This window comes from Mirounga leonina, unplaced genomic scaffold, assembly GCF_011800145.1.
Source record: "Mirounga leonina isolate KUSES-001 unplaced genomic scaffold, KU_Mleo_1.0 Mir_92, whole genome shotgun sequence".
Lineage (NCBI taxonomy): Eukaryota > Metazoa > Chordata > Mammalia > Carnivora > Phocidae > Mirounga > Mirounga leonina.
Window position 1 is genome coordinate 17,512,003 of NW_023270852.1, and position 19,602 is coordinate 17,531,604.

The 19,602-nt window shown below is 37.0% G+C and overlaps 1 protein-coding gene across 2 annotated transcripts in view; it reads right to left on the reverse strand.

Moving 5' to 3' along the window:
• Positions 1-19,602, reverse strand: part of RSF1 (remodeling and spacing factor 1) — a 169,261-nt gene that overhangs the window by 25,915 nt on the left and 123,744 nt on the right. The window contains exons 6-9 of one of the 2 annotated variants that reach the window (XM_034995350.1): positions 11,705-13,461; positions 9,779-9,985; positions 3,870-3,974; positions 2,363-2,442 (exon numbers count right to left, since the gene is read on the reverse strand). In XM_034995350.1, the coding sequence (XP_034851241.1) occupies positions 2,363-2,442; positions 3,870-3,974; positions 9,779-9,985; positions 11,705-13,461 (2,149 nt within the window). Of the gene's footprint in view, positions 1-2,362; positions 2,443-3,869; positions 3,975-9,778; positions 9,986-11,695; positions 13,462-19,602 lie in introns of both variants that reach the window. The other variant, XM_034995349.1, reaches the window with a different exon arrangement.

The window sequence follows — 19,602 nt, forward strand, 5'->3', positions numbered from 1 at the left end:
GAGTTTACAGTTAATATTTTACTTTAGAAATATACATATTTTGCTCTTTAGAGCCCTTAGGATTCATATATATCAGGATCTATGTATATTAGAAGCTATATATAAAGAAAACTTTGTTAACCAGATTATTGGGAAGAATTAAAAAATAATAGCAATAATTCAATTAACTGGCTTTGTGGCAGACTGTTCTCTCCATAACAGTAACTTTACTCTCCTTTTTGTGATCCAATCTCAAAAAGAATTTAGTGTGTGAACTAAAGCCATAATTCTGGATGTCCTCTTAAAGGATGACATTTAAGTAAAGAAGATTACCAAAAGTAGAAGGGAAAGCAAATGAGTTAGTAAATGGGAAGACCAAGAGTGTGAATAAGTATTGTGGCACATTTTAACATAAATTTCTAAAATTTTAAGTATTTCTTAATTGCAACAATATACCCTATAGTGAGGCAGTAGTCAAAAAATTTTAACCAGCCTTTCCACAAAACTGCTCATTTCTCAGAAGGGCCGGCAGATTTCAAAAAGAATAAAGAAAATGCCTAATTTTTTATTATGATTTAATTTGAAGCATCCTTAGTTAAATCTTTTCTAGTGTCAAAAATAAAAACAGGAACAACTGTGAATATTAAAATAGTCCTAATAATTATATAAAGGACTATTACCCAGAGTTTCTAAATACACAGGTATTGAGACAACTGATTTTTTAAAAATGAAGTATTTTTATCTCCTAGTCAACTTTATAGAGATTAATTTTGCCTTTAAACCAAGTAGCATCCATTATAAACCAGAGAGCTGAAGCTGACTAGTAAGGAAAAAACCAGGATCTGGAGGCTGAAACCACTGAGTTCACAGTATGGGGGGGTAAAATGAGTCGATTATCAAATGAGCTACCTGACTGTCTTAAAACAAGCAAAATTTGGGGGGAGGGGGAAGACTGTGAGATAGCAGGTAAAAGTTACAGTAGCAGCAAATGAAGGTAGTAGGACCAGGAGACATTGTTTAAATTTTCTCATAATATGTACAAATGGGCATCAAATCCTCCTAATTAAGCTTCTGAAAATTCTCTTTTAATACCTCTACTTCATTATGTAAGGTATGTCCTAGTTCAGACCTCACCGGCTCTCCTGGACTCCATTGCAACAGTCTCAACTCTAATTCCTTTTTATTGTTACCAGGGCATGTTTTCTGAAATAGAGACCATGTTTCTTATATTTATCTCTCCTTTGATGGCTCTCTTACTACTTGTAGAGAATAATTTAAATCCCCTAGTCCGATATGCCAAACTGTTCACAGTTCGGCCTCAATCTGCATTTACAACTTCATCTTCTACCACTCTCCCCACCTCACGTTCACATTTTGTTCACACTTTGTCAGGACTTGCCTGATAACCCAAACCCCTATCAGAACTAAAATGCCCCTCCACAGCATTCCTGTATTGCTCCGAATATGCCATGATCTGTCTACTTTACCACTGGCCAATACAGCTGTATTCTGACAGAGGTGAGTTCTCACTCACTCACCTTTTCTCTTCAGTTTGGTACACAGTAGGCATGAATAACTGTTTAGCAATAGAATAATCAAGGAAGGTACAAATAAATATAAATAAACATAAACTTACTATGCTGATTTTGAGCCCCCTTTTAAAGACTGGATTCAAATCCAGTCTTACCTCCTCCAAGAAGTCTTCTCCAACTGCTTTAAGACTACATTGCAATGGTAAATTGGAAAGGGAGGCATATCTTATGACTATAAGTTATGACTCTTAGGACACAGCTCAGCATTTAAATGCTCTTTATTTTAGCGGTGTTAATTCTGCCCACCCAAAGAGATGACATGGGTAACTAGAGCAGTTCTGAGAATTTTCTTGTACTCACTACATACTTAGTAAGGTACATATCCTCCACAAGAACTGGGCCAATATTTATTCAGAGTAGGTTTTGATAAATATTTTAGATCAGTAGTTGGCAAACTTTTCCTGTAAAAGGACAGATAATAAATTAAGCGTGGCAGGGCAAAAGGTTTTACCGTAACTACCCAACTCTGCTGCTGTATGTTAAAGCAGCAACAGACAATATATCAACAAATGAGCATGGCTGTGTTCCAATACAACTTTTTTTATGGACAATGAAACTGGAATATAGAATTTTCATCTGTCAAGAAGAGTCTTGTTTTGATTTTTTTCAATCATTTAAAAATGGAAAAAAAACATTCCTAGTGGGCAATACAAAATTACGGAGCATGCCAAATTTGACCCACAGGTCACAGTTTGCCAATAATTATTTTAGATAGATATATTAACCTATATTGCAAAACAACTGTATTATCAAATTCCCAAGTAAAACATTAAGACACATTATCACAATACCTGCGTTCAGCACGTTCCTTCTTCTTTAAGGCAACATCCAAATCCTGCAATTGTTCTTCTAATTTCTCACACAGTAGTTTCTGAAAGAGCAAAACATGAGTGTTATTTTTTTTTTTTAAAGAAAGCTCTAGGGCGCCTGGGTGGCTCAGTCAGTTAAGTGGCTGCCTTTGGCTCAGGTCATGATCCCAGGGTCCTGGGATGGAGCCCCGCATTGGGCTCCCTGCTCTGCGGGAGGCCTGCTTCTCCCTCTGCCACTCCCCCTGCTTGTGTTCCCTCTCTCGCTGTGTCTCTCTCTGTCAAGTAAATAAAATCTTTAAAGAAAAAAAAAAAAAAGAAAGAAAGCTCTAGGCCCAGCAGGGGACCCTGAGATCAAGAGTCGCATGCTCTACTGACTGAGCCAGCCAGGTACCCCCCCATGAGTGTCATTTTTAACACCTTTCCACAAACATTTATCCCTTGCATGCTGGCTCACAATACTATGCTATTCTGAGAGCTGATGAGGGCTCACACGGTGAATGAACACGGAGATAGTCCTTGTGTTTAACGACATAAAGAGGTGCTTCAGCATCCACTGAACTGAAGATGAGCACAGTATCTCTGCAGTAACACACACGTTGGGGAAACTCCTAGCCTCATCAAGAAATACATTCTATGCCTATGTTGCTGGTGGTAATCAGTGTTTAATATAGCATCTGGCTCAACATGTTTACATGACAGTGATGAAAAGGTTTTAAGACTCCCACAGCATTTTTAAGGGAGAAGGTTCTATGTACAATACAATATAATGGTGCCAATCACTATTTTTAAAAAAGAGAATGGGAAAAAATTACACAACCATGCCACATGGTGATTGGGTCAAAACGGAGCTGAAGAATGTAACTGAAAAAGCTATGCTAAGCCAAGGAAGTCCAGTTCGCTGGGAAATGCAATAAAGCCCATCATTTTTAATGTGAGATGAGACTGGACTTGTGACAGAAAGGACCCCGTGAGTGCAGTCGCATAAAAACAGTCTGTTCTTGGGCTTTCAAAAGAAATTCACCTGAATCACGATATAAGAGAAATATAATCCATGTTTCTATTTATAGTAGCATCATAGTGGTACATAATTCATAATACCATCCATAAAACTGAAAAGAAGGAGGTGGGCAGAAATGAAAAAGAGGATGAAACAAAGGGATAAAGAAACTTAATTCTTCCCTCATATATCATTTTAATTTGGGGCTATTGTGCCTGTAACAAATGTGAGAAAAAAATAAATCTGAGATTATAATTTTATAAAAATTAGAGGTCTTTGAAAAATGCTTTGGGAGAAAAAAAACAAAGGCCTAAAAGATATTAGTAAAAGGTAGTTTTTTTTCAAGAGTCTCAAATTTCACAGAACTTTAAACAAAAGGTAAACAATATTTACAAATTGCTTTGAAAATGAAAAATGTTTAGTGGCTGTCAAGAAGTATTATTCATTGGAATATAACACCGAAGACTAAAAACAAAGGCGTGCTGGTCATACGTGTTGGCAGGGGGGGCAGAACCACTCTCCATCTGGGATGATCATCAGTGGAGGGCGAAGGCAGGCAGTGTGGTACCCACTGTCACAAGAGTCACACAGAAGAATCTGAAATAAACCACACGGAAATGTCAACCTAATTCCACGACTAAAATTCAATGCCTCTGAAGTTAAAGACATTTCAGTAATTTTTTGGTACTATACTAAGAAATACTCTATATCACAGTATCTTTATTTGCATAAAACTAAAAAAGCTCTAATTGGGATCTAACACGTCATTAAAAAAATAATTTGCAATATGTTAAACTACAAAATTTAGCGAAAATTACAAGTCCTTTTTTTTTTTTAAGATTTATTTACTTTAGAGAGAAAGAGACAGAGAGCTGGAGCGTGGGGAGGAGCAGAGGAGGAGGGGAAGGGAGGGGGAAAGAATTTCAAGCAGATTCCATGCTGAGCACAGAGCCTGATGGGGGCTCGATCTCATGACCCAGAGATCATGACCCCAGCCAAAACCAAGAGCCGGACACTCAACCGACTAAGCCACCCAGGCGCCCCACAAGTTCTTCTTTCTTTTTTTTTTAAGATTTTATTTAATTTTAGTTATTTTTTAAAGTAGGCTCCATGCCCAGTGTGGAGCCCAGTGTGGGGCTTGAACTCATGACCCTGAGATCAAGACCTGAGCTGAGATCAAGAGTCAGACACTTAACTGACTGAGCCACTCAGGCAGCTCTTAAGATTTTATTTATTTATTTTTAAAAAGATTTTATTTATTTATTTGTCAGAGAGAGAGGGATTGAGAGAGCACACAAGCAGGGGGAGCAGCAGAAAGCCCAACATGGGGCTCAATCCCAGGACCCTGGGATCATGACCTGAGCCAAAGGCAGATGCTTATTAACTGACTGAGCCACCCAGGCGTTCCCTTAGGATTTTATTTTTAAGTAATTTCTACATCCAACATGGGGCTTGAACTTACAATCCCAATATCAAGAGTCACATGGTCTGACTGAGCCAGCCAGGTACCCCAAATTACAAGTTCTTCTGACCTAGAATTATAAACCTTTTTTAGTGTGCCTTGACGACTATAACAACATATCCCTTATAACAAAGTTTTACAGTCAAGCATCATAAACTTCCCTACCACACATAGGATTTTAAAAATACAAATAATTCCCACTTTACTTATTTTAAGGATTTTATTTATATATATGTGAGAGAGAGAGAGACAGCGAGAGTGAGCGCATAAGCAGGGGAGCAGCAGGCAGAGGGAGAAGCAGGCTCCCTGCTGAGCAGGGAGCCCAATGCGGGGCTCGATCCCAGGATCATGACCTGAGCCAAAGGCAGACACTTAACCAACTGAGCCACCCAGGCATCCCTAATTCCCACTTTAAATAGCATTTCAATTACCTGTCTGTAAGAAACATTCATGATCCTTTTTATAATGAAAATTCAAATATGGAAGGGACAAAGGTATGAGGAATGGAGCTATACTTAGGACCATCATGTTCACAAACAAAGGCTAACAATAATTAGACTTAAATTGTCATTTTATATTATTTGAGTTTAAGATGACCAATTCTCTGAAATTTAAAATGCGGGGCACCTGGGTGGCTCAGTTGGTTAAGCGATTGCCTTCCACTCAGGTCATGATCCTGGAGTCCCAGGATCGAGTCCTGCATCGGGCTCCCTGCGCAGCAGGGAGTCTGCTTCTCCCTCTGACCCTCCCCCCTCTCATGCTCTCTCTCTCATTCTCTCTCAAATCAATAAATAAAATCTAAAAAAAAAAAAAAAGCACACTCAGGAATGTTTAACTTAAACTTATTTTTAAATAATTTTAGATTTACAGAAGAGTTGCAAAGATAGAATTCCCATAAATCTTTACCCTGCTTCCATTAATGTTAACATCTTACATAACCATGGGATATTTATCAAAATTAAGAAATTAACATCAGGGTGGCCTGGGTGGCTCAGTCATTAAGCGTCTGCCTTCAGCTCAGGTCATGATCCAGGGGTCCTGGAATCAAGCCCCGCATCAGGCTCCTTGCTCAGCAGGGAGCCTGCTTCTCCCTCTCCTTCTCCACCTCCCCCTGCTTGTACTCTCTCTCTCTGTCAAATAAATAAATCTTAAAAAAAAAAAAAAAGAAATTAACATCAATACATCACTATTAACTGACCAACAGACCTTATTCAGATTTCATCTGTTTTTCCACTAATGTTCTTTTTCTGATTTCAGAATGCAATCCAGGATATTAAACTGCATTTAATCATGTTTCCTCAATCTCCTCTGATCTGTAACAGTTGCTTGGTCTTTTTGTGTTTTCCATGACTTCGACAGTTTTGAAGAGTATTAGTCAGATATTAGGTAGACTGCCCCTCAGTTTGGGTTTGTTTGAGGTCTTCCCTTGATTAGACTGAGGTTATGGGTTTTGGAGAATACCACAGAGGTGAAGTGCCCTACTTACTGCATCATATCTGGGGGTACGTGATATCATCATGACCTATTACTAATAATATTAACCTTGATCACTTGGTTACGGTAGTATCTGTTGGTTTTCATCACTGCAAAGTTACTACTTTTCACTTTCCATAGCTATTCTCATTACAAGTACTAAGTCCAGCCCACACTCAGGGGAGGAGGATTAAGCTGCACTTTCTGGAGGGTGGAATATCAAAGAATTTGGAGGTATAAGTTAAAACTTATTAATTAAAATTAATAAATTTCACCCACTAATTTTAGTGCTCATCAGTCCTACATTATTGCTTGCAACAATTGTTACTATGGTGTTCTAATGATGATTACCTATTTCCCTCATGCCCTCTAATATTTGGAATTCTTCTGTAAAGAAAATGTCCTTCTCCCCCATTTATTTGTTTATTCAGTCACTTTATATCAGGATCAACTAACGAAGATTTATTTTCTTTGGGTTAGAATCTAAAACCATTATTTAATTTATTGTTCAAATTGCTAGTTCTTTCTCCTTAGGACTCATTTGCATCCTTTATTTTAAGCACTTTTTTACTTCCTGACACTATGGGACATTCCTGGCACATCTTATATTTTCTCTGCCCAAGCCTTTGTATTAGCCATTTCTCTTAGAAGCCCTGGTTCCTTTATTGGACAATGCTATTTAGAAACCAAAATCTGGGGGCAACTGCGTGGCTCAGTTGGTTAAGTGTCGGACTCCTGATTTTGGCTCAGGTCATGATCTTAGGGTCATGGGATCCGAGTCCTGCGCTGGGCTCCCTGCTCAGTGTGGAGTCTGCTTGTCCCTCTCCACCTGCTCCTCCCCCTGCTCTCTCTCAAATAAATAAAATCTTAAAAAAAAAAGAAACAAACAAACATCTGGGTGCTGAGTGCTATGATACTAGGTATCACTGCTTCTAGGCTCTCTCAGAGGACAGAGCTATGATATATATGTACGTAGAGCAATCCATGTAAACACACAGATCTATATTAAAATAAGCATGAGTTCATACCAGTATCTCCAGCTCTAATCCAGTACCACAGGGCTCATTCTAGCCTTTGACCTTGCTCATTTGTGGCTCCAGTTCTCCACGCTTCATTTATTTGTTCAACTGTAGTATATATGAAAGCAGTTTCTAAACTGCTAACACGAACCACGGGGGCTTAAAGGAGAGCAGTGGGATGTGCACCCAAGTGCAGCGATTTAAAAGTGAAAAGCTGCCTTCCCCCTTCTCCTTACAATGCATCACCATTTGCTGCCAATACCCAGAACTCAATACTAAGTCATGTGAGTGTTTAACTTGAGTTATACACCAACCGATCACACAGGCATATGTAGACTACCCTGGGCACCTGATTTCATTTATCACATTGTTTGCATGGTAAAACGTAATCTAAATTTCAAATAACAAAATTAAAAGTAAACTTTCAGAATATAATTTATTTAAAAAGTGATGTTTGTCTCTATTCTGTAATAAAGATAAAATTCCGTTAAAATTCTACTGTGTGAGATTTCCAAGCCTCAGGCAATGATCCATTGATTTTGACTAAAGCACGTGGAACACCCCATAGAGTTCCAGATTCATCAATGAATTTATTGTTTTTCTGCTGTAAGCTCAGTGAGGACAAGGACCATGTCCTTCTAATTCAGCGTCATTTCTGTACCACTTACACACATCATAGTCGCTTGACATTTTGATTTATGATTATCCTTAAACATTGGGCATAAGGAATCCACCACATCTTTAGTTTCTAATGTCACTCATTTTTGGCAGAGTAGCCAGGAATGGGATTTTCAGAGCAGTTATTAAAATAACCAAATAAATGAAAGTCCTATGTGTGTGTTCCAAGAAGGGTGCAACTTTCTTCATTTCCTCAACATCACCTCTGCTCACTTCATTTTACTTCTCATTTCCTCACACCCCGTTGCTGCTAACATCTATTGCTGCCTCAGTCAAAATGCATTCTCTTGGTTTAAAAAGATATTAGAAATGGCAGGGAAAGAACACAGGTGCTGATTTTTGATTTGGAGGGCAGAAAAGACCACTATCTCAAATCTTCTCTTGGCCTTTCTCCACACAAAAATCTTGACCTAACTTTCATAGCCTGATGATCATAAAAATTCTTGGAAGGGTCTTCTCAGCATAATTTCAACATCTATTCTCAGAGCTAAACTCCTTCTCTGTTTCTGAACCCTCTGAAACTATGGGAATATGATAAACATTATTGATAAATTTAATTTCCAGATATGACTGTAACATTAAGGAAGAGAAAGAACAAGTAAACCAGAAATAGCTTTAAACTAGCACGTAATAGATGTCAGGAACCGTGCTAAGCCAACTTTACATAACTTATTAAAAACAACCCTCAGCAGACAGTCTCTCCTCTGCTGTCCTGTCCACTGCTCCCCTGTAGTGTGTTCCATAAACTTCTATCTCCTTTAAAAGACAAACAAACAAACAAAAAGCCCTCAAAAGCAGTATGTAGTAGTATTCCCATTTTACAACAAAGAAATTAAGATACTGAGAAGAGAACACCTGGTAAGTGGTGGAAGCCAGACCTACATCCACGACGGTCTGGCTCTAATGCTTTTCCTATCATCATCCCACACTGCTTTCTAGGAAAAAGAGCCTTGGAGAACCAGATCACATGAATTTTCCAAACTTTACTGGATTTCGAAAAGTTTCTGCTACACAAAGTTCTACCTACATGGAAGCATCTTTCTTTATATTTCTTTCTACTTAGTGGTTAGAAATTGCCTTGAAAGTCACATCTATTCAAAACAGACCAATTGTAGAGAATTGGGTATAAGAAGAGTGTTTCTTCAATAGGCTCTTTAGAAAGCTCGTATGAAATGCAAAAATTATATAAACAGGTTAGGAACTGGATTTCCTGATTTAGGCTACTTTTGAAGAACTTACTTCCTCGGTAAGTTCCACTGTCAGTATTCTTCTGAAGATATCTGGTCTAGAATTTATCCTTTTCATTTGGGTTTTTTTGGGGGGGTGTTTTGTTTTGGAATTCCCCATTTTCTAAAGTTTAAAGCCCTACTAGGTTACTACTTGACTTAAATGTTGCTACAGAAAGCAATAAGGCCTTTAAGGCCTTACTTCTTTAAAGTTGTCACTTCAGAAATATCATTATAAATTAAAGGGAAAGAAGAAACATTTAAAGAAGAACAGAAGAAAAAAATTTGAATTAATTTGTTGATCTGTGAGAAGAGGTTAGGAGTGTATCCTTAAGTAGAGGAAATATCAATACATAAACCAAGTAGAATGAAAGCAGAATTGGGTTATTATTTGAGAAATAGAAATAAAGGTTATTTTGTGCACAAAAGCTGTGCAGCATTAAAAAATTTCAAATCATGATCAATCTCAGAAGAGGGAGGCTGCTTTGGGTAAACACAGCATGCCAGTAAGATGAATATTGTTCATTTAGATCAGGTACGTACTAGCTCAGGATGGTTTGGAAGGCCACATTTTTTGCATGGTTCATCATCATCTGCTAGGATGGCTTCTTCACTTTCCTTTTCTTCCTCTTCCTCTGAAGCTGCAGATGATTTTTCACTGTCCGACCCTTCACTTTCATCATTGCTGGAATATTTCCACCTGCCACGTGTTCGAGAACCAGTCCATCGAACTTTGCCTTTGGGTTTTACCTTATATAAAATTAAAAATTGGAATAATTTGGTATAATAAGAACATTAAAAAACAAGCTTCTCATTATATGTCAATTTTTAGTCAAAATACAAGAAGAAAATGAAAATTACTCTATCTTCATCAGAGATCTACCTACTATTAAATTTTGGTACATATTTCCATTATTTATTCTACTTTTGTTAGGGGGGTTTATAATGAACATTCTGTCTTATAAGTATTTCCCTAGTCATAAAATATATTATTAACATCACTGTAAACGACTGTATAATATGCCATCACACAGCTGTATTTATCTAATCCCTTACTAGACAGACATTTAGGTAGTTTCCCAGTTTTTCACTTTCACAAAAAATGGCTCCTTGTAAATATAAATTTTTACAAACCTCTGTGGTTAGGATAAATTCCTTGAAGAGGATTCTGGGTCAAAGGCCATGCACATTTTAAAGGCTCTCTAAGAGAGCACTGACTATATTCTCACATATTGTTATATAAAAGTTTCAATTCCCATATTAGAGATGAATGTAAAATTTTTTATGGGTCAGAACTGTATATAACAATCCTGACAAATATAAAAATGTATTATTCAGAGAATAAGTTTATAATGTTGTAAACTGCTTTTTACCACCTGGTTTCAGTCTTTTGATTCACAGTTCAGTTCATTCCTACAGTGTAAGTCCCCATCAAAGACCAAAATAATTCTAACAACAGAAGGGGAAATGCTTTTAAAGAATTAAAAATTTAGTATTTCAGGGAACAAAGGATTACTTACAATGGAGGACAATCTGATCACTTAAATAAATTAAAAATAAAAGTAGCAGTTTTCATTATAACAAACTCCTATAAACGAGCTGTAGATTTGTACTAGATTTTGCTTAAAATAAAAGAGTCATAGAAAAGAGAATTCTGGCTTCTAAGACTAATGATTAAATGGGGGAAGACAGACACTCTCATACACAGTAAGGAGAGTACAGTAATGGGGCCTTTTGGGGAGGGCAATGTGCCAACAGCTATCAAAAGTTAAAATACACACATGCCCCTTGACCCAGCAATGCCAATTCTAGGAGTCTATTCTAAAGAAATACTCACTTATGTCCAAAAGGATCTTCAATGCAGCATTGCCTGTAATAGTGAAAAATTGGAAACAACCTAAATGTCAATCAATAAGGGAGTGATTAAATAAACTGAGGTACATCCACACTATGGAAAATTGTGTAGCCATCAATAACCAAAAGGTAGACTACATCTACTGACATGGAAAGAGTTCAGAGACACAGTGATAAGTGAAAAATTCATAGAAAAATGAACATATTCAATTTATTTTTTAAGTGAATGGGTAAGTATTTATGAACATACATATTAATGTATGGAAAAAGAATTGGAAAGAGATGTATCCCAAACTCTTAATAGTGTTTATGAGGCATTTTAATTTTTCAATCCTACAGGTTAGGTATTACCTGCATAGTTTACAAAGAGAATATATATTCCCATATTGCCTGTAATAGAGAAAAAGTTTAAAAGATGACAAGATTATACAGCATGAAATTTAATATTTGGGGATAACTAGTGAGAAAAGACATCTCAGATATAGGAAGAAAGATACCTTTTTTTTTTTTTTAAAGTGCTCTTTGAATGACTTCTTTTTAACCAAAATCAAGAGCTACACTTAGGCCCAATTATTTCTAATAAATAGAGAATAGGAGAAATTTTACCTTGCTTACTTTAGAATTCGTATCCTTCTCCGTTTTTTTCAGATTTTCTTTTTTGTCTGCTTTCTGTAAAGCTGCTGACTCTTCATCCACTTCATCTTCTCCTTCCCCTCTTTTTTTATCAGCTTTCTGATCTCTGATCTCAGCCACTTTTGCTGTGGGTCTAGATATTCTTGGAGACCTCCTTAAAGTACGACCTACATTTGTTTTCTCTTCTTCCTTTTCTGTCTTCTCTTGCTTCGTTTCTAGTTCTGGAACTTGGGGAGGAGAATCTGGCTTCTTCTTCCGACTGGATATCCTAATTGTTAATTTGATGCCCTCTTTCTGCCTTTCAGAGGTTATCTCTGTGTTTTCTGAGGCAGTGGTTTCTTCTTCAGGAACCAGCTTATATTTAAATTTGCTTTTTTGTGTAGAACCCTTTGTCTCAGAATGATCCTCTGTGCCAGAGGTCTGGGCATTGTCCAGATGATCTGTTTCTACCTTGGTGGATTCGGAATCCTTTTGTAGAATTTCTGGGTCTGTTTTTTCTAGGGGCTGACTTTCAGTGGAACTTGTGCTCTGACATTCCACCACTTCCTTTTCTGAGGCTAATTTCTCACAGTCGTCCATCATGTTAGATGGTGCTGAGGTTTCAGCTGCCTCAGGAGAGACTAGCTTTACTGATTCTAGAGTATACTTTGGAACCTCCTCTGGTATTGGACTCAATCTTTGTGTGTCCTTATCAAGAAAAGTCTTTTTGGACTTCTCTAACTTTTCAAGACATTCTAGGACTGGTGTGCGCTTATCCTTTTTACTTTTGGGAGACTTCTCGTCAACTTTCAGGGTACAAGATTCAGTGGCAGATAAAGCAGTTTTCAAAGAGAGATCCTTTGCCATCTCAGAAGTCTCAAGAGAGATTTCCATTTCTGGAGGACCAGTCTCCTCTAATTGCCCTTTTTGATTTTGGGACTCTAAGACTGATACTGAACTATCTGCATCTTTCCCTGTAGGGACCACTTCCTTCTCAAGATCACCTATTTTCATATTCGTTATGACAGAATTTAAGGACTCTGCTCCATTTCCCTCCACGATGACACTTCTGTCTTTAGAGGGGCTACAGCTATCTTCTTTTGTATCATAAAACCTTGTCTCCATTTGTTCTGTCTTAAAATTTGCAGTTACCTTTTCATCACTAACTTCTCCATTTACCAGTTGTTTCCCTTCATGACCCAAAATAGTGATTGTAGAGATCCTTTTACAAGTCTCTTCCTCTTGTTTTATTTCATCTTTCAAAAACTCTTTTGTTGGAGTAACTGATTTACACAAAGGTCCTTTGATTGGACTGTCAAAATCATCACTCAGTTTAATTTCTCGTTTTTTTAGTGGTATCTTCGCCTGCTGATCATTTTTAATTTTCTCGGTTTCTTCAGTAGACTTCTCAGTGATTTCTTGAGAAGATCGAACATTGCCACCAAACTCCAGCCTCTCTGGCTCTAGCTTCTCCATGCTACCTTTGATATCTTTAGGATCTGCCCTAAATTCCTTTACTTCAACTTTAGTGGGTTTGACATTTTCCTTGAAGGAATCACTTTCTTCTTTGATAATCCTTTTTTCCTCACTTTCTGGCAAAGGTTTTTCTAGCTTGACTATGACTGGCAGTTTGACAAGTTCCTTTTCATCTTCTTTTTCTATTTTCACAGTAGCCTCTTCCAGAGCACTGGGTGTAGAACAGTTTTCTGAATCTACTGGCTGCTCTTCACTTTTCATCTTTTCATTTTCCTTCTGTTCCTCTAAAAATCAGGAAAAAATTTACATAAATCTAAGCATTCAAGATTATAAAATATAAAAGGCTAAATATAATAGATATTCCCATTTGAAATTTCCCTCTTAAAAGAGGTGGCTTGTCAATGGACATTTGACCAAAAAAGAAACATAAAACAAAAAACAAAATACCCCAAATCTGACAGTGAAGGAATTTACCAAACCTGAAGCAAAGCTTCTAAATATTAAAAAATGGTTATTCAGAAAGATTCATGTTTCTGCTTTATACTTTTAGCTTCAGTGTTCTCAGTGGAATGCAAATGTTTATACAGTTCAAATAATTTATTCAAGCTCAAGTGATGGCTTAAAAATGTGAACTAAAAATACTACATAAAACATTTCCAAAAGACCGTATTTGTTTTAAAAACTGACAAATGTTCTTCCTTGCAAGTCACTGAGCACTTCATTTCATTGAGGTAACGTGAGCATGGCAGTGGAAAAATGTTTGTTTTATGCTTCATACGGATTATAAAAATAACACAATTCTGTACAGAAAATGAAACATATGCCCACAAAGAGAAGAAAAGGTCCACAATCCTAATACCCAGAGGCAACCACTATTACTATTTTACGTTACTTCATTCTAGTCTTGTATATTTTTGACAAAGTTTCAGGATCATGTTGCCCCATTTTTTTCATTGAAACACTATCACTTTCTTATGATATTTAATGCCTTTTAAGAAATGAGACTTATATAACAGTCCTCAATGTGGTTGTATTACAATTTACTTTATCAAATGCCATTAGTGAACATTTCAGAAGTTAATATGTTACCAACTATGTATGTTTATCATCAATTCCTCTTTTTACCTTAATTGGCTATGTATTTCCAACTTTTATGGAGTATCTAGTAGTACAAAAACCATATTTGGCAAATAGCATCATCTTTGTGAATTTTTTTTGCATTTAAAAAAAATTTTTATTTTACTTTAAGTAGGCTCCATGCCCAGTGTGGAGCCCAATGTGGGGCTTGAACTCACAACCCTGAGATCCAAGACCTGAGCTGAGATCAAGAGTTGCATGCTTAACCAACTGGGCCACCCAGGCATCCCAACAGCATTATCTTTGAATGGGATTACACAGATTGCACAGACAATGTAAACCAGTGCTCAGAGAATCTGAGCAGAGTGTTTTCACAGAATTCTTCAAATACTAATTTCATCTCTATTTCCCATCACTTCACCCTATCCTTGTAACTAAAAAAACTCAGCTCTAAATGGAGTTTTACCCAAGTAGTAATTTTTACAAAAAATTTTGCATAGATTATGCCAAATTGATAAACCAGAGTTACAATGTATTTTGTAGGTATAAAACAGAATAAAATAGAAGGGAGGTGAAGTAGGACATGTTTTTGAAAATAATAATGCAATATCTTTAAAAGAGTAAATATTTAAATTATAAACCACTATTTCTTTTACTTAATTCATGTTGCAAATTCAAGGACCACTAAGAACCATTCAGAACCTGAAACAAAGGATTAGTATTGCTTTTCACTCTTTACACTGTTGTGATTTCATATATGCATGCCACCAAGGAAATTAAAGACATGACACTAATGATCTGATTTGTGTGTCCTCTCCTTCTCACTGAAAAAATAGCCTTAGTAAATTCCTGATTATTGAGATTGGTTAGCCTATTAGGAAATCTAATTAAATGAACATCTTGGTTAACAATTAAAATACTGATTACCATTTTTAAAAATAACTTCAACCTAATACTAAGGGTTTACAAAACACAATTTAATAATTCTTCTATATGTTTTGGCTCAGAAAACAACTCAGGACCTCACTATGGCTCTGACTGAGGTAAAATGACACTATGTTTTCATTTGGCAACGGTGAATGAGAAAGATCTCTTCACTGACTTTAACTGATTCCAATTTGGTAACAACATGGCAAAATAAAATGAGGAATAATATTAGGTTCAAGGCTCCCAGGCTCGTGAATCCTAATTCACCTAGTGAATTCCGCATATGTCTCAAACTATCTGATCCTCATTTCTTCATCTACAAATAAAACAGTTGGAGTAAGTGAGCTGAAAAATTACACTTTGCTTATATTTCCCCTAACCCCAAAATGTTAAATTCTTGGTATTTTTGTGTTTGGCTCAATTCCTTTCAGATGTGAAAACATTTATTACTCCAGCTCCCCTAGATTACATAGATGTGTCCCTAAAACCGCAAAGAAAACAGAATCATTACAGAAAATGAGCCTTCAAGCACAATCACAACTGGTTAAAAAGATCATTCAGTTACATAAGCATTTTCCCAAAGTTTCCTTAAAAAGAAACTGGAAAAGAAATGCAAATGAGTTAAGAGACATAAAATTTGAAGAAACAAAACTTAAGGTAAAACTCTCTTCAAAACTCACAATGGAGCAGCAACACTGCTTGGCAAACTTGAGGCAATTCAAGAGAAGTATTATCTACCGTAGGTTTTTAAAGCAGATTCATTCATTTACTCAACAAATTTTTACTGATCACCTATTATGTGCTTTCGCAACCAGCCCAACCACAATCACTATGGAATAAAACACTGAATGTCCTATAAAAGTTAACTGTAAAGGACATCACTAGGTTTCTATCCAGTACAGACAGACCTCCTTTTATTGGGCTTCACTTTATTGTGCTTTGCAGATATTGCATTTTGTTCAAATTCAAAGCTTGTGGCTACCTTACATCAAGCAAGTCTATTGGCACCATTTTTCTAAAAGCATTTGCTCACTTCATGTCTGTCACATTTTGGTAATTATCATAATATTTCAAGGTTTTTCATCATATTATATTTGTTATAGTAATCTGTGATCAGTGATCATTTGATGTTACTATTACAATTGCTTTGGGGCTCCACGAACCACACCCATTTAAGATGGTCAACTTAACTGATGGTAAGTGTGTGTGTTCTGACTGCTCCACCAACTGAGCATCCCCCTATCTCTCCTTCTCCTTGGACCGTCCTATTCCCTGAGACACAACAATACTGAAATCAGGCCAGCTAATAATCTTAAAACAGTCATTACGTGTTCCAGCAAAAGGAAAAGTTGCACATCCTTCCAATTAAATCGAAAGTTAGAAATGATGAAGCTTAGTAAGGCATGTCAAAAGTCAAAAGATCTACTCTGCCTGTGCTCCATGAGGGGAACAACAAAGCCTGGATGATAGCACGTCTGTTTACAACAGGGTTTCCTGAATATTTTAACCCCACTACTGGGACCAACTGCTCAGAAAAAAAGATTCCTTTCAAAATACTGCTGCTCATTGACAGTGCACCTGGTCACCCAAGAACTCTGATGGAGATGGACAAGATGGATGTTGTTTTCATGCTCGTTAATACAACATCCATTCTGCAGCCCATGGATCAAGGTGTCATTTCCACTTTCAAGTCTTATTATTTAAGAAATACATTTCATAAGGCTATAGCTGCCATAGATACTGATTCCTCTGATGGATGTAAGCAAAGAAAACTGAAAACCTTCTGAAAAGGATTTACTATTCTAGATGCCATGAAGAACATCTATGACTCATAGGAAAAAGTCAAAATACCAACATGAACAGGAGGGTGGAAGAAGTTGGTTTCAGCCCTCGGGGATGACTTCATGGGGTTCAAGACTTCAGTGGAGGCAATAACTGCAGATGTGTTAGAAACAGCAAGAAAACTAGAATTACAAGTGGAGCCTGAAGATGGGACTGAACTGCTGTAATCTCATGATAAAACTTGAACAGATGAGGAGTGGCTTCTTATGGATGAGCAAAGAAAGTGGTTTCTTGAGATGGAAACTCCTCCTAGTGAAGATTCTGTGAAGATGATTGAAATGACAGAAAGGATTTAGAATACTACATAAACTAAATTGATAAAGCAGTGGCAGGGTTTAAGATGATTGATTCCAATTCTGAAAGAAGTTCTACTGAGAGTAAAATGCTGTATCAAACAGCACTGCATGCTAGAGAGAAATCACTGATGAAAGGAAGAGTCAACTGATGTGGCAAACTTCATTGTTGTCTTTTTTTTAAGATTTTATTTATTTGACAGAGAGACAGAGAGAGAGCACAAGTAGGCAGAGCGGCAGGCACAGGGAGAGGGAGAAGCAGACTCCCTGCTGAGCAGGGAGCCTGATGCGGGACTCGATCCCAAGACCCCAGGATCATGACCTGAGCCGAAGGCAGACGCTTAACTGACTGAGCCACCCAGGCGCCCCTGCTGTCTTATTTTAAGAAACCGCCACAGCCACCCCAACCTTCAGCAACCATCACCCCGATAAGTCAGCATCCATCAACATCGAGGCAAGACCCTCCATCAGCACAAAGATTATGACTCACTGCAAGCTCAGATGATGGCGAGCATTTCTTAGCAATGAAGTATTTTTGAATTAAGATATGTACATTGTTTTTGTAGACATATACTGCACACTTAACAGACTACAGTAGAGTGCAAATATAACTTTTATAATCACTGGGAAACCAAAAAATTCCTTTGATTCATTTTATTGTGATACTTGCTTTACTGGGGTGGTCTAAAACTAAACCTGCAAGATCTCGAAGGTATGCTTTTGTATGTTTCCTCTTTTTTCTTACTAAAAGAACCTGGTTTTTGTTCAGTAAAGTACTTGCCTCTTTAGATACCTTATAGCTAGGAGTCATACGATCCAGTTCTGACCAAGGAAATATATGAGGAAGTCTCCTGGGTGAGATTTACCAGGTTCAGCTGACCTACGCCTTTTGCCCTTTCTCCTTTCTATCCAAAGTCTACACACAATACATGGAGAGGGAGCAATCAAAGCCACACTGTAAGGATAGGAGACTAGGAAGGGTATTTGATGGCTTCACGGAGCTGCTTAATCAGACTTGGACTACTGACTACCTCACTTTTTATTCCAAGAAAAAAAACCCCAATGCTGTTTGAACAAACATGTAGCCAAATGTAATCATGTCTGATACATTTTCCTTTCACTTTTGCTTTCTATTACCTTTCCTTTTCCATACTGACCAAAATTTATCCATATCCACTTAATACATATTGGGTTTGTCATCCACTGGGTGATAAAGGGGTAACTAATGCCTGATGAGGTGTAATTTCTTTATAATCTTCCTCTTCTAAGCCAAGACTTAATTTTAAAATAGCATAGTGGTTTCAGACTCTGCTCCAATCTTATATACCTATGGTAAATTAATACACTTAAAGAGCAAGCTGGAAATATCCACTCTAAAGCCTGAAGAAATATACTCTATAATAGAGTAATTCTGCTTATAGAAAATATACTTACATATACTATACAGAAAAATAAACATGAGTATTTATTACAGCACTGCTATAAAACTGCAAAATTAGAAATAATCTAAATATCCATCAAATAGGAAAATGAATAACCACTGTACAGCAAATAATAGAAAAGAAACAAATTACAAGGATCAATATGGCTAAATTTCAGAAACAGAATGATGAATGAAAATAGCAAGATGCAAAAGGAGCGAACATGTATTCGCAGTAGTTATAAAATGCATAAAATGAGGCTATATATTGATATGGCTACATACGTATGTAGCAAAATCATAAACGTATGTATAAGAATGATTCACAGGACTGTGGGGCCATGCCTAGAAAAGTAGGGAAAAGGAATGGAATGGAAAATGAGGGGAAAATATCTGCTTCTGTAACAGTTTTAATCAAAAGCAAATTTTAGCAATATCTAAGTGTTTTATACTATGTTGTTTATTTGAACAATTTCATTAAAAATTAAGAAGATATGAATCAGACAAACTTTAATGCTCTAGTGCCACTTCCAAACTGGCTAGTTATGAGACCTTGGGAAAACTATCTTCCTACATTTCTTTAGACTCTAAACTCAAAGTGAAATAAAAATACCTATCGTCACGAAACTGCTGTGAGGGGTGCCTGGGTGGCTCTGTCAGTTAAGTGTCCGACTCCTGGTTTTGGCTCAGGTCATGATCCCAGGGTCATGGGATTGAGCCCTGAGTCAGGCTCTGTGCTTGGCAGAGTCTGCTTGAGGATTCTCTCCCTCTCTCTCTGCCCCTCCCTCAACATGTACTCTCCCCTCACCCTCTTCCCTCAAAGAAAGAAAGAAAGAAAGAAAGAAAGAAAGAAAGAAAGAAAGAAA